Raw genomic sequence first — 20,254 nt, forward strand, 5'->3', positions numbered from 1 at the left:
ATAAAACTCAAGTGGTGTTTCTCTCCTTTTTTATAAAAGCTTCCATTACACATTCATTAAATGCTTTATTTAAGAGATTGATTCTGTGCCATTTTGGTTTGCTGTATTTTTTATTTCCATGTCACGTTAACATAAGTATACAGGCATGTTTCCTTTCCTCCTGCTAGTACTTATCCTTATCCTTAGATCTGTAATTACTCCATATTCTGTTCTGTAGAAATTCATTTTGGTAGAATGTGCATGTGATGCTTCTGCTAGAATTAGGCTTATATAAAACTGCAGTGAAACAGTGGTAAATCAGGCCCCAAATTATTACTATGATCTATGATTAAAAGGGTAGGTGTGTTGGGGTGAGATGGTGAAGTGTAGAATTGGCTGCTTAATTGTGGCTTGGCTCAGGAGTCAAAACATGCTCCTAGCCTGTATAATTCTTTCATTATAAATCGATATAATATCAAATTTGAGTTCATGGAGAATTCTGAAATAAATGTGTGAAACAAGTTCACTGTCACCTAGCTACATAAATTGATTTTGGTTTGTTGATATTAGCTCTTTCGTCAGATCAGCTGCAGAAAATACAAAAATGTAGTGAAAGTGAATTGTATCACTTATTAAAATAAGTATTTTGTGTGGTTTTAAGTTTTCTTTTCAAATTTTGTCAAACATAATATGGAATTTCCAGTATAGTAATGTCCTAGCCTTGTAATTATTGCAACCTGTTAACTATAAGAGATCTTAAAATTTGTATATAGTAATTTCATTACTTTCGTATTAATGTGGGTTTTTTTCCTTTGCATACAAATGGTTCGTCAGAGATATAAAGCATTATGTAGATTTCAAGTAACTTCATCTCATTGATAAACAGCTATTTAGCATTTATCAATGCTAAACTGAGAACTAAATACATTACTTTTGACAGTGCACTATTTTGCCGTCTTAGAAAAATAACAATGGAATAGATCTTGAACATTCTAATAGGCAATTTGTTCACAAATCCATAGCAAAACATGTGCGTTTTTTATTATTTTTAAGTGCTTGAAGAAATTGCACTTTCGTTTTTGCAGTTGCTAACTCTGCTTTCACTTTGACACAAATCTTGCACGCTTTATCGTAGAAATTCATCATTATTTGCTTATAAATCCTTTTCAGTTCTAGGAAGAGAAAAGGAAAAAGGCATGAATAAGCTGGAATTGTAAAGAATGACGTTCAGAAAATAGTTGTGCTTTTTCAGTTCTGCTGATTATTTGATATACTGCTATTCAGAAGACAGAGAATTTGGGAATATTGATATTCTCTGTTATTCCCTTATGTGGTGCTGCTATTGTGTTTTTTCCTTGGTGAAGCTCCAGGCCAGAGGTAGAAGGTGGTAACTATAAACTTCCAAAGGCTTTGGCAGTAACTCAAGAATTTAAACTAAAGAGAGGATGTCAAGAACAAGCCTTGCACGTGGGTGCATGCTACAAAGGAAATTAAAGGACCTTAGACAAAATGATTTCTAGCCTGAAATCTTTTAGGAGCCAGAAAAATTATCTTATTCATCTCGAAGGTCTTTGAAAGAAGTATCTTGTGTAAGATTTCGGTTTGTGCTTTCTTGTTCTTCAGAACTCTTTTTTGACTTCTTAGGTAGTCATTTGTCCATAAAGGAGAGCTAGTAAGGAGAAGCTGGACTTTGCCAAGCACTTCGACTGCTGGAGGTTGCTCTATACGAAATTTCGTTTAGGCTTTTTATTGTCAAGAGCTGAGAATTTCTTCAATTTGCACAAAAAATGCCACGTTACGTAAGGGTTTTTCCCACTAGAAGAATAGTCTTAGGACTAAGTCGTAGGGTACGTGTTTAAAAATAGGGAAGTCAGAAGATCACTTTGGCAACTGAAGGATTCTAAGTAAAAAAGTGTTTATGTGAAGCCTGCTTTTCTGTATGAAGTATTTCAAAACAAAACAAAGAAAAAAAAAATGAATAGGTACCACAACTGTAATCAGGTTATAATTGAATGGGCTGAAATGGAATCAGTATGTAAGATTGTAAAAGCAAGAGATGAGATATACGACTTCTGAAAGATGAAAGCTAGCAATATTAGGATAATAAATGTCATTGGGTTTTCTAATTCTGTGGGAATGAACATGAGAAGCCGACATCAATAGTGTTAATGAAGTGCTGTACTCAAATTTTGTTCCTCAGTTTCACTGCAGCAGCAGTTTTACAGAAACATTCATTTATAACAATACAGAAAATTCCACCTGACTTCCATATTTTATTTCCATTACCAATAATCATCCTAAGCTCACTAAAATATTATGTGCCTGTCTAGAAGCTTAGTGTATATTTTTGAATACAGTTTCTTTTGGGGCACCCTTATGATCTGTATAGACTGATAGCATGGAGTTAGAAATAAGTGTTATTTCAGGTTGTTTAGATACGATATGTATGTTTTGATTTTTCATTACTGCTGGTGTGCTGCCGGTGCAACTGTGGCTGCTCATTGTGCTCCGTTCTGTGACTGTACAAAGAACATCCATCTCATGTGATTCGGATGCACAGGGATATCTGTCTTGGCATCATTTCTTCTCAAGCTTCAGGCAAAGTTTGTACACTTACACCTTTTCACGATTTTTTTTGTCAAATGGCAGAAATTGTGAGCTGAACTGACAGAAATTGAAGGGGAAAATAAAGAAAACAGCTAAGACTCTGCTTAAAAAAAAAAAAATCTACAAACCAGACGTGTTTTGTGAAAAGCGGGGGGAACAAGAACAGGCATGTACTTGAGGAATGTGCTGCTCCTTCAGTGAGGTGTGGAGCCTGGATGGTGCTCAAACAGCAGGAGCTTCACATCTTCCAGGGAACGGGCACTGCTGGTTTTCTGGAGATGACAGAGTCCTTGACCAGCTTCTCAGGCTCCCAGGCTTAGCCAGGAATACAGGAATGGGCTGCATCTGTGTTTTCCTGCCTCTAGTAATTAGTGCTCTCTTACCTCACCAGTTCATCTGTTGTCCCTCTCTAGCTGGAAAATCATGTTTCTAAGATGATCTTTAGGCAGCCGTAGCGCAGTATGGGAATGGAGATCTGGGGGTTTTCACATTCCCTCGGCACCACGGGGAGTCCACTGGAAGCAAAGCAAAGCAGCCTTTAGAGCGTGTATTTGTGAAGAAATAATGTAGGAATCATTTAATTCCTTGTAGTGGCTGTTCTGCAGTGTAGGTAAAGGTTCAAAGGGCCAGCTCAGTATTTTTCTGTACACGGCATTCCCTCAAGTTAAGAAGAGGAAACCTAAAGTCTACGGACAAAGCTTCCCCTGCTGAGGTGAGGAAGAAGCGGTGAGAAAGGGTTTTTGTAGGTGGTTGGTGACATGGTGGAATTCTGTAATCTCACACTTATCTTACTTTAACATATGATAATGCGAGATAAGACTTATACTGAGGTGGAAGCTCATCTTGTTTTAGCCAATGGCTTAAAAACTATCCATGTATAGATGTGTGCCACCTAACTGTGACATTTCATACAAAATCTCTTGAGTTATCAGAATTATTCATGCTCATAACAGAAAATAACAATGTTTTATTAGGAGTGGGTAGACCACAGCACATACTTATGATTTCCTATGTCTAGTAAATGCGCTTCAAGGTGTCTGAGGGGAAATTGAGTGTATTGTGAAGAATGTGGCTATTCTCCTTAATGCAAGTTGAAAAAAATACAGTTTCTTTCTAAAAAAGGAAACAAACAAACCACACCACTCCCCAGCAAAACCCACCTATGGCGTTTTTCACCGCTGCGAGGTGAATAACGTTGGAGGATGTGCAGGCGATGATACATCAGTAGAGTTTCTTGACTGAAATGTCTTAATTCCAGATTATTATAATTGGAATAAATTATTAATCTGTATTGACCACCCAGAGGGGAACAAGGTTTGTTATGACTGACGTTAATGCTTACAGGGCACTTGCTCACTCTGAAGTCATCACTTCTAATTAAATTCACTTGTCAAGTACAGTGAGTGAACTTTGTGCCTGTGGATTTGCCTGAAATGAATGAATGAAAGTAATATAAAAAGAGAAATTGTGTCATTTAAATTAAGTCTAATAAGTACTCCCTTATGTTGTTGGTATAATAGTTTGTTTCCCATTGAGCTATGTTGAAATGGTGACCTTGTATTTTATATTATTATTTTGAGCTGAAGTCATTATTACGTTGACCATTCAAAACATTATTGCTAATGTTAGAGAAGAGGAAGAAGGAACAGGGAACGCAGGGAACACAGGTCTGATGCCTTTGATACCAGGCAGGCAAATCACAGAATGCACAGATTGCTGAAATGACTCCAATGTTTAGGACAGTCCAGACTTTTAGAGTGAAATGTTAATGTTAAATCAAATTTTGGCAAGTACGTTCTAGCACATACTTCTTTTATGTTCCAGACATAACAAAATTAAATCTGACAATGTTCAGATAATATATACTGTTGGATAGCATATGCGTGTAATGTAACTGTTTGACTACACTTGTTGACAGATTGTTATATATTTTATTTAATTAAATTATTGACTTGATCTATTCTTTTTCTCTCTTTTTACCCCTCCCCACTTCAGAGTGATAGCCTTTCAAGGTATGTGTAATTTAAACAAATGAATTCAAAATTGTTAAGCTTTTTGTTCACACATTCTCATTTTAAGTTCTTTATGTACAAATTTAGCTTAACCCCAGTAGTCAGCTGCCTTAAAAGGCATTAATGATATTTTACATTTGTGTCAAATACGGGTGTAAAGCTACAGTGCTGGATATTTTTTTCCATGTGTGAGTGGGATACTCCATTCTGGGGAACATACTGGACTGAGTATTTGTAGTGCACTGACAGCAGCCTGGGCATTTTGTAGAACACAGTGGATACAGCACCATTCTCAGCAATTTTTTCAGTATGGTCAGCTTTTACAAAGAAGACGAGGTTCTTGTTGCCCCTCTTTTAGAATAATACCCTACTGAAAATTTTCTAAGGAATCTCGAGAACAGTACTGCAGCCTCTGAAAATAATTTTTCCTTAAGATTTGTTGAAAAGGAAATGCAGAAATATAAATAATTTTTTTTAAAGTTTTAATTTGGTTTTAGACTTTCTGAATTAATTACAGGATTTTATTATGTTCTCTCTGTGCTGCAAATCTGTTAAACAGAACTACTACAGCACATAATCAATGAAAAGTCAGCAATGTGAAATTATTCTAAACTGTATTAATACTAGCTGTAATTTAGTGATTAATAGGGTAAAGACTGCTGAAGATTTGTTTCATAAATCACTTCTGTTGAAATACTGGAATTCAGACCAAATAGTTTTTAAATCTTCTTGGTTTCTCTAATAAAACTTGGAGAATTCATCTAGGCTGATATTTTATAAGTTACTTTTTAAAACTCTTCCATTAAAGTAGTGCATTTTTTCAAATAGGTCTTCTTTATAAACAAAGAATTATTAAAGTATCTAAGCTAATAAAAAATCCTTTAAGACATGTAAATATTTGCTTGAATTAAAGAATTTAATTTAAAAGATTGCATACAAGGCAGGCACTTGGCAGACTGAGCAGTTTGCAAATATTTTCACACAGAATCTTGAAGTACTGAGAATGTAAAAATTAAATTTGCATCAAAGTAGGAGGCAGCGGCTTAACTAAAATATGTTTCCAAAAGATGGACCCAGTTTCAAAGCAATATATGTCATGATGCAACGTGTTACAATTACACAAAAATTTCCGGTTTAATGAAGCATCTAGCAGTCATCCTTTGAAACTCTGTGCCCTGCCCTTTCAAGTGTAAGAGTTTCATTTATGGGCAGTGCATGGTTGCAAAGAGACAGTGATTTCAAATTGGGTCCGTCATTTTGAAACACCCCGTATATAATTGCATTTGGTATTTTCACCAGGGTAACAGCAAACTCAGAGTGTTTGATACAGTGAGTGGTCTCAGTTTGAATGTGAAGGCAAAGAAAAATGAGAACTTTTCTTTCACAGGTATGATACGGGATCCCTCAGCACGTCCTCAGGTGACCGCTACGATTCAGCACAGGGGCGATCGGGGTCACAGACTTACCTTGAAGATCGAAAACCGTACTGCAGTAGGCTAGAAAAAGAAGATAGCACTGATTTTAAGAAGGTATCTGATCCAAGAATTTCGGTGTGAAAATAGAACCTTATTACTGTTTTTCATAAGTTGACTGGAAATGATCTCATGTTGCATCACAAATGCTGCTTAAAGGAACTCAGCCGAACGGAGGAGCAGAACAGCCATTACAGTGGGGAGAATCTACATTACAAAACAGCTTCTGGCTTTTGCTCTTTTCAAGGCAAGGGAGAAATCCAGAGGAGACAAGATCCATTTTTTATGACAAATTCTATCATCGTATTTTTTTAGTCGATTGTATCGTTAAAACTGCTTTATACATATGTGAAGCCTTTTATTTTATATGTTTGCTAGCTTACATACAGATAATGTAAAAATGTGGTTAGATCTTGCTTTAAAATAGAGGAGGAGAGAGTTTGTTGAAAAGTTTGCTGTGGTGTCTCATTTGTGAAGTCTGAAGCAAAGAAATTGGCAAGTATATTTTTAACATGTGTAAGGTAAGCCATGTGCTCCCTATGCAAAGTTGCTTGTTTCCAGAAATATTTGGTAGCAGTTCTTTCAAGTGCTTGCTAATTCTAAAGATCTTTCAAATCTTTAACTGGTTTTTACTTCTTAGACTATTTAAGTATTTGTTCATGTTATGTGCAGTTCAGTCATGGTTTTTAAATTTTTCGGCTAATCTCTCTGAATTATTATTTGATATTTTTTTCAAATTAATATCTTCTCTTAGCTTTATGAACAGATTCTAGCTGAAAATGAAAAACTGAAAGCACAGTTACATGATACCAACATGGAACTTACAGAACTTAAGCTACAATTGGAGAAGACCACTCAGGTTTGTATAAAACAAAAAAGCATGTATGTAGCTGACAAAGTAGACAGCAAACTAGAAGCACCCCAGGGTATGGGCTGCTCTTTACTAGGCATCAGCTTTGTTTCTTATCCAAAGATGGGAGTGAAGAAGAAAGGGTACCTCTCTGTTTCTAAAGAGAAAAGAGCGCAGGATTCTGGTCTTCAGCTGTGAACAAAATGTGTGAGGCTGCTTCCTGCCTTTTTAAGTAGTAGTGGTTCTTGCCAGCATGTATCTGGAACTTCTTTGCAGGGTAGGGATAAACACTTTCTACACTGTTATGGTTATATTCAACTGTCAGTCGGGATTGATTGATTAATTCATAAGCCTGCTTGCACATTGGCGTGACCCACCAGTTCTTCCTGGCTGGTTAGATAGCTTTATCTTAGAACTGAAGAGCAAATAGTGCACTCCACTTACACACAACTGCTGTCAGATAGGAGTGCTGCACACAGTAATACCAGATATGTACACAAAACTTAAATTTGTCTCTAAATTGCTCTAGAAAGAGTGTTTCCTGTTCTCAGATCACATTTGCCACAGTTTACCTGTGTAGGTACTTAAGTGTCTTCCGTGTGTACCCCATAAACATCAGCGAAGTACGTTAAAAAGATGTTTGTTTTGTAATGCTTTTAGATAGAAATACTGTATTGCTCCTATTTGCCAAAGGCAATGTGATTATTAAATTCCTTAGGGATGGTCACACAGGAAGTGTGTGATAAATCCAGTTCGTTCTTCTTTATTCTATATTTCAGTGTTACTTCCCTGAACACACTTCAAAGTGCTTTTGAAAACATATTTCGGACAGCATACTAAAATGTCCAACTGAATTGTTTTTCCTCAGTTTTATTTTGTTTAAGAACAAGTACCAGTGTCTTTATTAATTTTGTGTTTCAGAGACAAGAGAGATTTGCTGACAGATCACTCTTGGAAATGGAGAAAAGGGTGAGTTTCTGCCAAAGATCTCTTAAGTACTCCAACTCAGGCTTTTTTTAGTTTGTTTTGCAACCCTTGGCGTGGATGTTTTTTAGTGGGAACAGAAGCCTTTCTTATAACTTGCATTTTTTAGAAGATTTGGGGATTTTAGGTTTCAAAGTAGCAATGAATGTGAGATACTGTGAGATGGAATTACTCTTCAGAAATGCCTTCAGGTTGCCTGTTTGTTCCTGATGACCAGGTTCTAATGCCACTGCCCTCCAGGGATCTGCCACTTGTTCTGTCTCATCCAAAACAATGTTGGCACCCCAGAGGGTTAAGCAGATTCAGGAGCGTTTCATCTTCTAATGCATTTCCAACATTCAGAGACTTCAATTTCCTCAGAGTTTTCCAGAGGCACGCATGTCGTTTTACCAGTTATTGTTGGTAATGAAGTAGCTGTTTCTAGCTCACAGACATGAGACTTTAAACCTTCTAATGATATAAAATGAATCATAATCTGTCTCTGTCCTTGTATTTTAACTTTTTCCAGAGGGAATATGATACAGTGGCAGGTGGGAGAAGAATGATTAAGCAGTGTGGGCAGCGGAGCGTCAGGGTCAGAGACAACCACCCTAAATTGAATCGGAAAGGAGTCATGTAATAAATCCATGTGAGATAGATGACAGGAATTATTTCAGAAGTTGGACACATTATAATTTTAGGCTGTAGTTTCATGCTAGTTTAAAATCCATCCCTATATAATTTTAGTTCCACAGCAGTGTAACGCAAACTACGCTAGTTTTGCTGTGGTCTTGGCTTCCTCCTTAACCCTGGCCACATCTTCCTTTTTCCTCCCTTCATCCGGGAGAGACATATTAGACAGTTAAACAGGAAGAAAACTAAATGGACTTCGGCAGTAATAAGTGATATGGTGTATATTTATTTATCCCTGGTAAACTTCACATTCACTAGCCTTTTATGTTTACTTTCCAGTATTTGAGATTTAGAAAACAATTTTTAGTTCTACAAACCTGTCTGGCGTATAAATAAACACTTGGTAGATTTTATAAGAGCACATGGAGATGTAGAAGTGCTCTCAGGCACTTCCTGAACTTCCATTATCTTAATAATCTCTCTAGATAATTGCAGCAGCCTTTTAGCACCTATTTCTCCTTGATTTTTTGGCATCCTGCTCTAGACAGTGATTTCATCAGTAGAAAAGTTTCGTCAGCATCTTTAATTACTTTCTCACTTGCTATCATGGCCACACAAGTGGACATCTAATTTGGATTTAGCTGCGTCCATTACTGTATAGCTTCCAGTCTGCAGAACATTCAGTACTGCCTACCTAGACATTATTTCAGTTTTAAATTAACAGCTGTGCTTTTTCCCAGAACAGGCCATTGCATTAAAACAACTGGCTATATTAGCAATTCTTACACCTTTTTTTTGTAAAGACATTTAGCCCAACAGCAAACAGAATAGAATGGTATTTACTATGCCCATTACTATCAATCAGTCTCATGATGGGAAAAGTCTTAACTTGGAGGAGTTAAGTACATTAAGTACTAACAACTGCAGTAATCTATTTGATTAACTTTTGATAGACCTTTAAAGTTGTTTGCTAAAATGAGAAAATGTTGGGATATAACTGCACTATGATTAAACTAAATTCAAATAATTTATATCTGAAAGGTGACCGGCAAGAGTCAGTATCTACTGGGCGGTATGATCTAACCAAAGTTTTACACACCTCAGTCAATGCTGCTTGCTGTTTGCATAACACTGTTGTATGCGGATGCATATGTCCACTTCGCAATAATCTGTTGCTTTTGCCTTTCACACTTTGGAAAAATCTGAATGTAGAGTTCTGATAACCGCAGCTGCTTTTCAATGAGACACACTGCATTGTCTGACACAGGAAAGCAAGCAATCAAGCTATAAACCCCTGAAGTCTACTGCGTTAGCTATTCATCTGTCGGATGTCTTGAAAATTAGGTTTAAACGAAAGAATATAATTTAGAAATATGATAGTGTGTCTGCACTGCAGACTGCAGCATAGTATAGAAAACCCTAAGCTAACTTTCAATAAGGTAGCTTGGGTGCGGTAATCAAAATGTCCTGAAGTTCTGTACAAAGGATGATTTCTCCTGCTTCTCAGGTAAAAATAAAAGAAAGGAAAATAAAACTATACTAGAAACGCAGAAAATATTCAGGAAACATTTAGTCAAGAAGCAGGTGTTCTTACGTAGCTAGATTTATTTGGTACTCAGCTGAACTCCTTTAACGTAAATTTGGGTGTATCTACACTTATGTGGCAGTTTATGGTGTGGGCAGATCCCACCGAGCTGAGACAGATGTTTCAGCTACGTTTGCTTGTCTATGAAAGCTTCTGCTTTTGTGCTTGTTTAATATTCGTTTGTTTCTGATCATTTTCTGCATTTCTTGTATATTAAGCTATTACAGAAGCCTAGCTCACGAAAAATAAATGCAAACAAATGGTAGGTGCAACTTGTCTAAATTTGTGTGAAGGAAGGAGTACATTTTGTAGGACTTGATGTAAATTTCAATATCTCTTCCTCCTCAGATATTAATTTTCCATATTGAAAAAATTTCTATATATCACTGCCATCACAAGTTTCCTGTCCACACTACGCTTTTGGTTGTATGACCTTTGAAACTTGAAGTATTTCACTGTTACCACAGAATTTACAAGCAGTAATTATTAAAAGATTTTATCGTTCAGTGTTAACACATATCTTTTGATTTAGGAAAGAAGAGCTCTAGAAAGAAGGATATCTGAAATGGAAGAGGAACTTAAAGTAAGTAAACTATTACACTTTAAATAAACTATTAATAACAAAGCGTATGACTATGTAAGTGCAACATGTAGTCTGGCAGTATTACTGGTCTCTATAATTTAATTAGAAAATAACTAAGCTATAGCTGCATTTCCGAATCACTCGTGTCATGTAGCTTGTGCTGAAGCTGTTTCACTGGCATAAGCAGTTGTACATGTGGGACTTCTAAGAAGGTGCTGAGATTTATGCTTCTGTAACATATTGGCTAACAAAAAACATTCAAGAGATGGTTGGACTGAAGCGCATCTTCATCTAATAAAGACAAAATTGCAATCTATGGTTTTGATGTGATACCCTGTATTTTATTAACTTAAAAATACTGGTAGCATATCATTCCATAGATATTTAAGCATTAAATGTTGCTTCAACCTGTGTCTCATGGTCTTTAAATTATGTATGAGACAGCATGTTACCAATATCAAAAGAAAAGCTTTCATTTGTATAGAGTAAATAATAATCAGTTTTTAGCTAACAAAAATCAGTAGATAGAATTCAGATGTTTACAAATAAGTGAGATTTACCCCATGCACTGATTTCCATCTTTTTCAGCTATGTATAAACTGAATCCCAGAAGCAAAATATTTTTTAATCCATCTCTGGCCTTTTTTGGTTTTTTAACCAGTCATGGTATAACTTTTCTCATTTCCTGGTTTGTCTATGTTAAGTGCTCAGATATGATTAAGAAGGGTGGGAAATTTGGCAGGTTTGTTTTCTATTATGTCCTTGCATATAATATTGGACAGGGCCAACCAAACTGTTAAAGTAAAGTATGACTAGAAAACTAGCGGAACATGATGAAATAGAAAACATTCTTATGCTCCAAAATTTTAAAGAATTACCAGTGTTTTGACATTTGATATTTGTCACTGATTAATAAAAAGTTTCCTTTCAAGCTCATTTTTGAGCTCCCTCTGCTGCTTGGAAATGGCATTAACTTCCAAATACTTTCGATTAAAACACACACATGAAGTTTTGTTGAAATAATTGAAACTGACAGGCAGATGTAGGCAGAAGGCAACCACCATGCCTCCAGCTCCCTTGGATTCAGGCCAAGATAGTTGTTGTAAGAGAGGACACAATGCCTGTTTTTCCTTGAGGGGTCTTTAGAAGTGAATTATGTAGAAAGCAAACTCTGGTATAGGAAAATAATTGTGTCTAAGAGTGGAAGACTGGACGTGAGCTTCTATCATCAACCTCCAAGTTCTTTTTAGGGAAGGCTGGGCTTCCAAGAAAAATAGAGAATGCAAATATAATGCCTTTTTTTTCAAAAGTTTACTTTCAATAAGCAATACGTGCAAGTTTTGAATTAAAGACTAATCTTCCTATCATTTGTTACACTGCTGTGTTAAAGTGTATGTTAAATGTGTCATTATTTACAGACTTTTGAATAGGAGATTTAGTCTGTGCAATTAGGATGTTAAGTAAAGAATTCCAGGAATAGCTCTCATTGTTAATGTATCCTGGACTGTTTTGGAAGGCCGTGACTAATCACTGCTGGTTCTTAGATTGCTTTTCAAGAATGTGCCACTTGTTGGATACTTTCCTTTCACAGCGACTTACCTACTTTAAACAGGACTGTCTCTTCTAAGTTTTCTTTCAATTCTGCTCTAGTTCTTTTAAACATAATATACATGTTGTTTTCTTGTTTTCACTCCTATTTCTTTGATTCCTGCAGAACCTGCAACAAATAAAGCAGATTCAATCTTTGAGGCACATAAATGAGCGACTGGTGACAGAGAATAGGGCCTTGACCCGAGTGGTTGCCAAGCTGTCAGAGTCCTGTAGGCAACTGCGCTCTGTGGACTTGTAATTTCTGCCTTCTCCTTTGTGTAGCCAGGCAGGTGTTGATGTTCAGTTTGTGCTTGGGTAGAATTTTACTATTAACACTTGTGTGTCAGACACTGACTGACTGCTGCTCGGTTGTGGAAGTGTGGCTAAAGCATGGTGTCCGGTGTACCGACTACAGGTGTCGCGGACGCGTTGGTTTGGTGTGGTGTTGTCCTTACTAGCACCAAAGCTCATCCCACAGGCTTGAAGGTAAATTGGCAGTGATGCAGGAGACCTTCGACATGTTAATACCTTGGCAACAATTGAAAGGGTTTGAGTTTGCACTAGAACACGCCAAAGTCACTCCCTTGTTTTGGTGTTTGAGTGAATGCTCAAATAGATAGGATCTGCCTCTAGTATTCTGATAAATTGAAATTAAGAATTGAGCTTTCTGCTGCAGTATAACTGAAGTGCACAGAATTGATACAAATCTAGTCTCAATTAAAGAACGTTTGAGAAGTGGTTTCAGTACTGCACATTCCCAAACAGTTGCATTAGCAACTTTATTTCTTACGTTTGTGTGTTTTAGTGTTTAGAGGGGACCAAACTCTTCCCTTTCAAAAATGCATCGGAGCTTCGAGTTGATTAATATTTTCATATATTAGCTTCCATGTGATTCTGGCCAATTCTTCTTTTTATCTAGACATCTTAAAATATCCAGTTTTACCACTTACTTAAGGTCATAGATTTGTATTGCTATATATGTAGGCATTCCAGTCATGGACCAGAATCCTATCATGCAAGAACTGTACAAAAACACACACGAAAAACACCTGCCTGGTGTGTCAGATTGGTTCATACATACTAGGTCATTTGGCTCAGCCCCCTTCTGTTAAAGGCGTGAACTGCTTTGAGTTTCATATTGGAAAAAAATGCCAGTTTGTTGTCCTTCATGTTATTGCAGGGCTGCTTCAGAAACCCACTGAAGATTCAGAACTTCTGTGAGGAACAAAATATGGTTTCATTCCACATCAATCTATGTGCCTTTTTTCCTCCGCTAATATAACAGCTGTATAAGGTGAAGGTTTCAGTGAGCTTTTAAGATCTGTAGGTGAAAAAAAAAATTTCCTCTGCACAGTCATTCTTGCTAAACTGCTTCCCTTCACCTGCCCCCTTTCTCCCTGAGAAGCAAGGCAATAAACATACATTTTGTCATTCTGCTCAAAGTCCCATCTGAGGTTTTCCCCACTGAGAGACATGAAATAAAGAGGTTTATCCTTTGGCTTCTGTGTCTACCTGGAGTTGGTCTAACTAGGATGTGGACAGAAAGCTTGTTCCTGGTCCAGGTCCTTCATTCTTCAGTGTTCACTTCTATTAACCTTTGCTGAGTGAGTCAAGTCAGCTCACTGACCTGGCTGAAAACAAATCCCATTATTCGCTATATGATTTGCTCCGTCTCACCCCAGCGTTGTTGAATCACTGAACTGGCGGGCAGAAAGCTTCAGCTCACAATGTGGTTTTTCAACACAGCTGAGCTAATCTAATAACTGCTGTCCACAGCCACATGTCCAAACCGTCTCTTTTTGCTAGCACTGGCATTCCTTTAACCATGCTGAGCCAGTTCAGGGTGTTAAACCACAGAAAACCATTCAGCTTTCCTTTTTGTAGGGCGAGTTTTCAATGGCAGATTATTGTGGAGCTTGAGGAGCCTGGCTGGCAAAAGAAAAGGAAACATAGCAGGGAGGTTTGATGTTATGATGGTGGCTTAACCCATAGCACTGTGCTTGATTAATCTGAACAGGTACCTTAAGAGTTCATGAGCCTTTTATAATCTTAATTTACAAAGCTGCTTTGTATGTAAAACCTGTTAAATATTCCAGCAAACAGATATTATTACTGTACAGATCTGAGTTGGCTTCACGTATGTCAGGTGATTACTGAATAATTATTTGCTCAAGGACAGCACTGCAAAGTTACCAGCTGGCCGCATATTGCAGATAGGCAAAATTTTGTAATCTTATTCAAGAATCTCATCACAGGAAGATACTTTGCTATTTTAGTGAGAAGCGAATTGGGATTCAAAGTGTTAAGTACAGTATGTAACTGTAATTTTATGGAATTTACTGCAAAGCCTTTTTTTCCTGCCTCTGCACATTAAAGGTGTGTGGTGTCACCTGATGAGAAGTTTGAGTGCCATAGGAATGCACTGCTCCAAGAAAATGGTATAAATGTGTTTGGCTAGGATTTAAGTATGTGGGGATTAGTATAGATGAGAAGCATAAGTGTCTTAGGTTACTTGAGCTTATCCTTCCTGATCAGTCTCCTATTACTCATAACTGCTTTTGTCTCCTACCAGTCTTCCCTTATTCTGTAACAGACTCACGACAAAAGAGAAAATATTTTCTTAATACCTATTCTACCTATTATCTTAATCAGGATTAAAATACATCTACAGCGATTTGCAGACATATAATGCTGCTGGATTATGTTAAAGCTCTAAATTTGAACAGCAGCTTTTTTTGTTAAAACAGTTCACCACAAAATATACCTCTCTGTGGGTCTGCCTGTGTGTAATTAAGCATTATGGGCTGCAGCTCCCTAGTCAGCTGAAAGAGACTGTGTTGGGGAAACATAGGGCAAAGGAACTTCCCTAACAACTGTGAAATTCCTGGAGTTACTTTGAGGTTTCATCAGAAAGCGTACACGACAACACCTGTTGAGAGACCCATTGAACAAGAACAAAACCAGACTCCCTTGCTTCCTTGTGCATGGCTAGATGAAGGCTGTCGTGGTTTCACCCAGGATCTTTGGTATGAAGTCTGTAACAGAATGAGAAGGTGCTAGTTGCTTTGCCTGAACAAACATTTTTTTCATTGTTTGCAGATGGATGTCATAGAACAGCCCCAGGTTTATCCTGGTATTACAGGTGCATGCACAAATGCACGGTACACGTGCCTATTATCTGGATATGACCCCCAGCATGTGTATCCCAGACAACACTAGTCGTTTTTTACAGCTTAGAAAACTTAACACAGATAATAGTTGATAATTGCAAAACGATTACTTATGTTGCCCAATTCCAAATACCTTAACATGTTTTTTGCAAGTAATGGGCATTTTACAGCGCTTTCTGTCCAGATCACAGCTCCCACTTGACTGTAAAGGCAGCTTCCCTCGGACTCTGTGAAGAGCTGGGTTTAGGTGGCCTGCCCTGAGCTCTACCATAGAGCACAACTGGAATCCAGGTTAACAGGATTTTTACTTACTCTAATTGTAGAGACCACCTTTTTTCCTCTTACCATCTGTCATCTTCCTTTCACATACTTTGGTACTGGCAGGTAAATGAACTTGAGATCCTATAACCTCAGTCACCTTCAGTGCACTATGGTGTTTCAGTCTGTGAAAGGGTCTTTTGTTTGGGGAACTGAGCATGGACAGGAATCCTTTAGAGGAGATGCGTAAATGAAGCCTCTAGTGTAATGCACAGTTTATTAACCCTGCATTTTTAAACTTCTCAGTTCTTTCTGTTCCATAATAATGTTCTGAATATAATGGGGTTGAAAGTATAATTTTGCTTGAATAAAATGAAAACAAAACTAGAGGCAAGGAAATTTCATCATGAAAAATTGTGTAGCAGTTGTTACATAGGTCACTAGCTGGACTTAGACCTCTTGCGTGCACTTGCACTCGAGGTTACTGAATAACCACTGCGCAGGAATAGGCTGTTACCTCCTGTGGAAACCTGCTGCTGGGAGCCATACACGTCATTTAGCCATGAGTTATTATAGGTGGTTTGTTATCAGTGCGCGAATGTAGATATGGAGAACTGCCGAGCTTACTTCTGGTTTCTCCGACACGTTGTATTCTCCCAGTACAAACCTCTGTGCACTGACTTGTCCTCCTTTCCTGTCTGATCCTGTCCAACTCTCACCTCACTTGGCTTCTGCCTTCCAGCTTTTGTGCTTGTGTGTCACCATCTCGTGTGGCAACCTGGTCTTGCCATCTCCTAACTTGGATGCCTGAGAATGCAGCCTGGTGTTTCAGCGATCTGATCTTGCGTGAACTGTGCTATTCAGAGATAAGATCGTAAATTATAGGATGTGTGCTTCAACACGAGTTTGGAAGATGAATGCTATGAGCTAACAAGCTGAATCACACCTGTACGTGATCAGGATGAAATCGTCCGAGAGCACAGCGGTAGATAAGCTTAGCCACAGCATGTTTTTTTGAAACCGTGCAAGTGCAGTATAGACAAGCCTCTTTAAATTGTGGGTAATTAACATTTTTTTGTTTTGCAGTGAAATTTGAAGCATTTAATTACTTTCCTCTTGCTACTATAAATGCTTTTTTAGAGGCTCGTCATCTGCACCACTGAGTTTTGGTGCATCTAGTCCAAGCAAATGATAACTCCTGATCTATAACTCTTAACTGTACCATGCTAAAAGGTGAGATTTTTCTGAACTGCTAATACAAAGGGAGAGAACCGCCAAGATGCTTGAGCCGAATAAAGATTTTTATCCCCAGCGCTTGTCTAGTCTTGCTGCTTTGACTTGGGGTTTAACAGCAAATAACGATCATGTTTCATTCTTCACAGATGCTACCAGACCTGAAGGCAGACAACCAGAGGCTAAAAGATGAAAATGGGGCCTTGATCAGAGTTATAAGCAAACTTTCCAAATAAAGGGTTTACTACAGCAGCAAATAACGGTATTGCACATCACTAGTAGCTCCAGTGGACCACGGTATGGCAGTCACTGGAAGTGTGGGAAGATCCCTTGGAGACTGTCATTTTCAGATATCCTGCCAAACGCCCTCTTACCTGTGTGGTTTTTTGTATCAAGATCATTGTTTCTGTTAAAAAGCAGCTGCTGAGAAGATAAAATGACTGAGAAATCTTGTTTACAGCTACAGCATAATAAGGAAAGTGTTCAAGGCCAGATACGCCTCAGATATTTAACCAGTAAGCCTTAGTTGTACATAAACACTTTTACATCAACAAAAGCTTTCAGCTCTCACAGAAGACAGTTACTCAATAATGTTTTTGTTGTGCCACAATTCCCAGTTTTTTTCTATACTCAGTTTTTCTTTGAATCTTAAGTTTGGAATTTTTTTCCCTTCTAATTATTCATGTACCAGGTTTTCTTGTACAGTGTTTTCACAGCTTTACCATTTGCAGAGACCACACACCCTTTTAAATTACATATTTGTGTAGCTACCTAGAATTGTATTGTCCAACCACCTGGAACAGAGATGTTTGGTGGAACATTTGCTTTCACTGTTTGTGCAATATGCATTTATTTCCTATACAAAATGCTTTAAAAGTCAGTTGAAACTAGAAATATTTTAAGAGTCCTGTTTTCTGCCTTTATTGGTCACTTTAAAAAAAAAGAAAAAAAAAGTTTGTAGTGAAAGATGTTAGATCCTGTAATCGTCACATTCATTTGAGCAGGTACTGAGTGATGCTGTATATATAAATGTGTACTGGTTTGATTTTTCAGACCACCACGTGGCATGCTTGAATATATTTCCCTATTGCAATGTCTGTTAATGCAAATTAGGCTACTCCAGAATAGTGTGTTTAACAAAGTTCATTAATTTTTATGGTATAAAGAATTTAGACATTGTACATTGTATGGAGCCCTATCTTTACAAAAGGTCTAAACTATATAAAATACTTTATTATCTTTTCCTCCCTTTTTTTTTTTCATTTGATAGTGTTCACCATAATAAAAAATTGCATAAATATAACTGCTTCACTACATTTCACATACCTGTATTTATCTGAGTGCTGTCCAAAACTGTTGTGCTAGCCAAAGTAATGTACTAAATCATTTGAAAAACATAACCCATTACACTCACATTAATGTTTATATGCACTGTTGTTGCCATGTGAGAAGGCATCCAATTTGATAACACCATCAAGTCAGACCATTTTATACATTTCAGTGGCCTTTAAAAACAAAAAGAAAGTACTTAAGTGAAATCGCTTTTGTTAGAAACAGCTTTTATATTTTCACTAAACCATTCAAAATACAACATCCTAATGGCACATAGTTTATTGCCTAAAACCACTGAACAGATCAGCCATTAAAACAAATTGTACATTGTAAAGCTTGTAGTAGCTATTGTATTATTGATTATATTGTATACTATATTAAATGTGAATTTGTACCCCTTCATTTAAAAAGGTCATTGTGTTCTACTGCCTACTTGGGGGGTGGGGGTTAGTTTTACGGGGCTGGGATATGTTTTGGTAAGGAAGACATGATGTCCTCTCTCCGTTGATTGGTTTTTTGAAGATGTAAGGTTATGCTCTTACTACCAAGCTCAGGATTCTTGATTTTAAAGGTACACAGATAGTTTGAGATATCTTATTGTAATTGATCTGTATGAGAGGTGGGTCTGAACCATAGGGACTTCCATTGTCTGACGCTAACATAAAATAAAGAATTGAATGGCTGCAACGTATTGAGTTCTGTTACAAGACAGTTAGGCATATTCTGGATTATATTGGGTAAAGTTTGGGTGCCTGTGAATGATTAAATACGTGTTTCTAATATTTTAGTGTTTTATATTTAGGTTATTTATTCTTTATATCTAAAAAATGAATGGCTACTGTGCTATATTGATTTTATTGGTAGTACTGAGCAGACCTTGTATCTGCATGAAACTAGTTGCAAAACCCACTATTTTGGAAAAAAAAATGTATTTTGACATATACAAATAAAATGAATACAAACTATTTTAAATGTGTGAAAGTTTTACTGAGAAGACATTGAAATTTGTTATGAATTTAAACCATGTTATAAGTTTGCTATTTAAATCCTTTGGTGGGCATTTTTCATTCATTGCATTACTTGGATGCAAGGTTCAAGTACCTTTAAAAGATTGTAATCAAATTGTGATTATTTGCACATCATTGTACATGCACATCTGTAAATGCAACAGTAAAAATGCCATATTTATGCAATCTGTAACAACTTGGACAAATGTTTATATATTTTACATAAACCTGTCTGTGTGCAGAATCTGAGAACCCTTTGTTACGCGACATTAACTGGATCTCGCAAAGCAACTGGTAAACTCGTGTCACCGTCTCACTGCACTGATGGTGTTGTAGATCAAACACATCCTCAGAAAATTTGGCTACCACAGAGAGAAAATGGGTAGTGGAGGACTGTTATTATTTAGCAGACAGTTTGCATATGAGAAATTTATTATTGCTGGCTCTGGCAGGCCTCCTTAAGCAGCATAAGTGGTAATTCAGAACAGCAACTTTGATTGTCAGTTACCTGGAAGAAAAGACTTGGGAGCTGGAACTTCATCTTGTTGCCCACCCTCTCTCCCTCACCATAGACAATTCCCTCTGGACCTCCCTAGCTCAGACTACATAGTGCTTTCAGACTTTTGCTATTTTCTTGCCAGATTCCAAACAGAGCAGTTATAATTCATAGAGAATCATAGAATCATTTCGGTTGGAAGAGACCCTCAAGATCATCGAGTCCAACCATAACCTAACCTTGGCACTAAACCATGTTCCTAAAAACCTCATCTACACGTCTTCTAAACACCTCCAGGGATGGTGACTCCATCACTTCCCTGGGCAGCCTGTTACAGTGCTTTACGACCCTTTCCAGGAATAAATTTTTCCTGATACCCAATCCGAACCTTCCCCGGTGCAACTTGAGGCCATTTCTTGTCATCCTAGCACTTGCTACTTGGGAAGAGACGAACACCCTCCATGCTACAACTTCCTTTCAGGTA

General features: G+C 37.3%; 1 protein-coding gene across 9 annotated transcripts in view; it reads left to right on the forward strand.

Moving 5' to 3' along the window:
- PPP1R12A (protein phosphatase 1 regulatory subunit 12A) overlaps positions 1-19,471 on the forward strand; it is a 118,686-nt gene extending 99,215 nt beyond the window's left edge. For 6 of the 9 annotated variants that reach the window (XM_065631497.1, XM_065631504.1, XM_065631554.1 and 3 more), the window contains 7 exons: positions 4,582-4,598; positions 5,986-6,127; positions 6,825-6,929; positions 7,842-7,889; positions 10,634-10,684; positions 12,399-12,560; positions 17,085-17,161. In XM_065631497.1, the coding sequence (XP_065487569.1) occupies positions 4,582-4,598; positions 5,986-6,127; positions 6,825-6,929; positions 7,842-7,889; positions 10,634-10,684; positions 12,399-12,533 (498 nt within the window). In that variant the 3' untranslated portion in view covers positions 12,534-12,560; positions 17,085-17,161. Of the gene's footprint in view, positions 1-4,581; positions 4,599-5,985; positions 6,128-6,824; positions 6,930-7,841; positions 7,890-10,633; positions 10,685-12,398; positions 12,561-17,084 lie in introns of all 9 variants that reach the window. The other 3 variants (XM_065631511.1, XM_065631518.1, XM_065631544.1) reach the window with 1 other exon arrangement.
- Positions 19,472-20,254: the final 783 nt, after the last annotated feature.

This window comes from Caloenas nicobarica, chromosome 1 (assembly GCF_036013445.1).
Source record: "Caloenas nicobarica isolate bCalNic1 chromosome 1, bCalNic1.hap1, whole genome shotgun sequence".
NCBI classification, from domain to species: Eukaryota; Metazoa; Chordata; class Aves; order Columbiformes; family Columbidae; genus Caloenas; species Caloenas nicobarica.